Source organism: Sodiomyces alcalophilus, assembly GCF_042370955.1.
Source record: "Sodiomyces alcalophilus JCM 7366 unplaced genomic scaffold ACRALscaffold_4, whole genome shotgun sequence".
NCBI lineage: Eukaryota > Fungi > Ascomycota > Sordariomycetes > Glomerellales > Plectosphaerellaceae > Sodiomyces > Sodiomyces alcalophilus.
The window spans coordinates 3,758,188-3,761,516 of NW_027263535.1; the positions used below are offsets into that span (position 1 = coordinate 3,758,188).

The following is a 3,329-nucleotide window of genomic DNA, read 5'->3' on the forward strand; positions in this document are numbered from 1 at the left end:
AGGTGTATAGGGATTATAGGAGCTTATTTTCGGATAATAGGCCTAGGATCGAATAAGGAATAGCTTTTACTAGGACTAGGTAGGTTCGGGTAGCTATTTTAACCCCGGGGCTAAAGGCCTATTCGACCTAATAGTTAGTAAAGCTAGACTATTACTAGGCTTTTCCGGTAAAGGTTAGGTATATATCGCCGCTAGGTAGTCTCTAAGCCGCTATAGCGTTATCACGGCTAATAGCTATATTTATAGCTTAGATAATCTCTTTTAGCGACTAGGCTTAGAGTACGTAGTCCGGCTAGTCTTTATATTTAATAATTAGTTTTTTATAGTATTAAGCTAGGATTACTTAAGGGGGGGCTAGGTCTTATAGGGGTATTATAGCGGGTAGCGTTATAGTTATTATAGCCTAGGTCGGCTTTATTCCGTTTTAGAGTTCCTCCTTAATCGTATTATATACGGTAGTATAAAGGTATATAATCGGGGCCGTTACGGTGCTCTAACTATTAAGGTAGCGTAGCTTAATAAGCTTTTTTACTAGCTCCACGACCTAATTAATCCTGTTCCTATTAGCTAGTAGACTTTAGATTAACGCCTTAACTTATTAGATCTTTATTCTAGGGGCCCGCGGTGCCCCCGTATTAGTCTTAGTTCGGTTATATACGGGATTACCCTGGTTTAGGCGGTAGGAGTCGAGTAGTAGTCGTTATCGGTGGGGGCGGTTTAAAGGATTTTTAGGAGGTAGGCTAGTCGCCACCACCCCTTTTATCGTATCCGCCCCCGCGTCCGCACTACGGCTTCTACTCGGTGCTATCACGGCGTAAAGGAGGGAGTTAGGTTCCTTCTCTAATTAGTTTCGTCGTTTTTACTTAAGTTACGTGTCGGTTAGCTCGAATCCTATCCGTCTTCGATCTTTATTAATTTTATATAATAACTTACTATTTTACTATAAGACTAGTCTTATTAGAATACCTAAAAAAATATAGCGGCTACTTAATCTTACTATTTTCCCTAATAAAAACCTATACTATATTAATAGTATATATAACCTAAGTGGCTATTATATATATATATATATATATTATATCTATTACTATTACTAGCCTTATCGAGTAACTAAATAACAGTAATAACAACACTCTATATATATTATATTATCCTAGCTACTCGATTAATATAATATTATTAAATTCACCTCTAACCAGCCTCTAGCCTATAATCCCCCCCCCAACCCACCCACGTATAGGTAGTTTACGATAAAGATAAGTCTCTTTTCGTATCTTATTCGTGTTCTAATATCACCTACGAAGTATAATAAAGGGAAACACTACGGCGCCCGTATATTTTAATATCGAGCCCGTAAAAGTAAAATCATAACCTAATAAGTTCTCTTACCTATAAGCACTGTATTTTTCCATAGTTAAGCGAGGTCTCGGCGGGCCAAGGTATATACAGCTATATTATATTAATATCATTTCATCATTCTATTATATCCTTTCTATGATTCTGGCTTAGAAAAGAGGCTATTAATACCTTATCCTAGAGCTGCTACTCGATTATAAGTTAATAAAACTCTTAAACTAGAAATACTTAAGGAGGCGCGCTGATAGTAGAATTAATATAATATAACTGTATATACCTAGCCCTGTTAAGACCTTGTTTTATTATAGAAAAATAGGCTGTTTATAAGTAAGAGAATATACTCTATATTTACAGGCTTAATATTAAAATATACGGGCGCGGTAATCTTTCCCATCACAAAACATACCTACCTACTCCCTACGGTAAACAGTCTCTGCCTTTCCACGCGCAGCTCAGGATATCCACATCACCTACTGGCTCGGGCGATAAATTTTCCGTCGCCTGAATCTAACCGCTTATCGCCTTTATCGTGGTCGCGGCGACACATCCCACTCTATTGTCCATTGGCCGACAAACATTCGGGAAACGCGAGTTGACAGGTGCGGCGGTTGTTGATAGCAGCAAGCGACTGAGAATGGACTACGACGGTGGCTCCACCGTTGCAACGAATGATGCTTCAGGCCTTGCCGGGGAAGTCAAACACCCGTCACGCGATCAATCTAAGATCGGTCTTCAACGCGCTATCTCTTTGACACTGCAGCACGTGGGTTTTGATGCTGCGAACCCCGAAGCCATGGAAAGCTACGTATCCATGGTAGAAACCTGTTCGTCCACCCTTAAAACTGACGCCTCCACCAATCAAAAAAACTAATGGATTCCTCAGATATGTCCTCATTAGCCACCGATTTGAAACACGTCTCTCTTGGAGCTCGAAGGGAGCAACCCACGCCCGCTGACTTTGAATCCACCATGCGGCGCTTCGCTCTGGTAACATCATCACTTAGACCTCACCTCAAAACGTCTTTCTTGGAGGATAAGCTCGTTCCTTCATACGCTAGCACCGTCAAAGACGAGGAAATGTCAGCTATCTTACCTACGCTATCCAGCGAGCTCAGTGGCAAGGCGGAGAAAGACGAGCGATCGTACATACCAAAGTCATTTCCCGAGTTTCCGAGCAAGCATACATACCGCTATACTCCGAGAGAGAACGACACGCGCCGGGACTCAAAAATGGTCCGAGAAGAGGCCGCCCGGGCAGCGAAGGAAGGAGAAGAGGCACTAAGGAGGCTATTGCGGGCATCAAAGATACGGAAGCAAAAGGAAGTCAGCACTTTGTCAAAGCGCGATATCATTACAAACTCACGCTACGAGCTTTGGGAAGCAGCCATGAGGAAGTTTATAACGCAGGATGGTGGGGACAGCGGCAAGGCTGAGGTTGCTGACCGCTGCATGATCGTGAATGCAGATTCAAAGTACATGCGGAAACCAGTGCACCAGCAGCAAGGTAAACGGAGTGCCGCGCATGGGAGACATAGTACAGATAGGACAGCGTCCAGGACAGCTTTTGTTCGTCCTTCCAATGAGCACTAGATTAGGGCGAGATAATTTTCAGAGGTGCGGTGGTGTGACTCGTGTTATTCCACCGTGGGAACTATGAGAAGTCGGTAGTAAAAGCACCGATTTATTATGGGCTTGTCTGGAACGAGTACCACTATTTGCAAGCGGCCTGTCTACTATTTATAAGCGTCCTAAACTTAATTAGGAAGGTTACGCGAGCCCGCGTAGTAGTCTGTATACGCCACGATCTTGGCTGTAGATGTCCCGTATAGATATATCACGATAAGGTTTTCTCTCCCTAGCTTACTATGAATATCCGTTACTATGAATTCACTGCTTATTTTAACCTCCTTGCATAAAGCTTTAGTTAAGAAGAATACACGCTGTCGTGATGGAAAAAGTGGTGGAAGAGTAGG

The 3,329-nt window shown here is 42.6% G+C and overlaps 1 protein-coding gene across 1 annotated transcript; it reads left to right on the forward strand.

The window, feature by feature from the left end:
* The first annotated feature begins 1,741 nt into the window (after positions 1-1,741).
* On the forward strand, positions 1,742-3,128 carry ACRALDRAFT_1063872 (uncharacterized protein). The gene is made up of 2 exons (XM_071016869.1): positions 1,742-2,180; positions 2,240-3,128. The coding sequence occupies exons 1-2, from the start codon at positions 1,991-1,993 to the stop codon at positions 2,944-2,946; spliced, it is 897 nt and encodes a 298-aa protein (XP_070875150.1). The 5' UTR covers positions 1,742-1,990; the 3' UTR covers positions 2,947-3,128.
* Positions 3,129-3,329: the final 201 nt, after the last annotated feature.

Excerpts from the sequence above, each read along its gene's own strand:
- ACRALDRAFT_1063872 (XM_071016869.1), top strand. The coding sequence starts at position 1,991 with ATGGACTACGACGGTGGCTCCACCGTTGCAACGAATGATGCTTCAGGC. Across the intron at positions 2,181-2,239 it reads CGTATCCATGGTAGAAACCT|ATATGTCCTCATTAGCCACC; the intron begins GTTCGTCCACCC and ends TGGATTCCTCAG.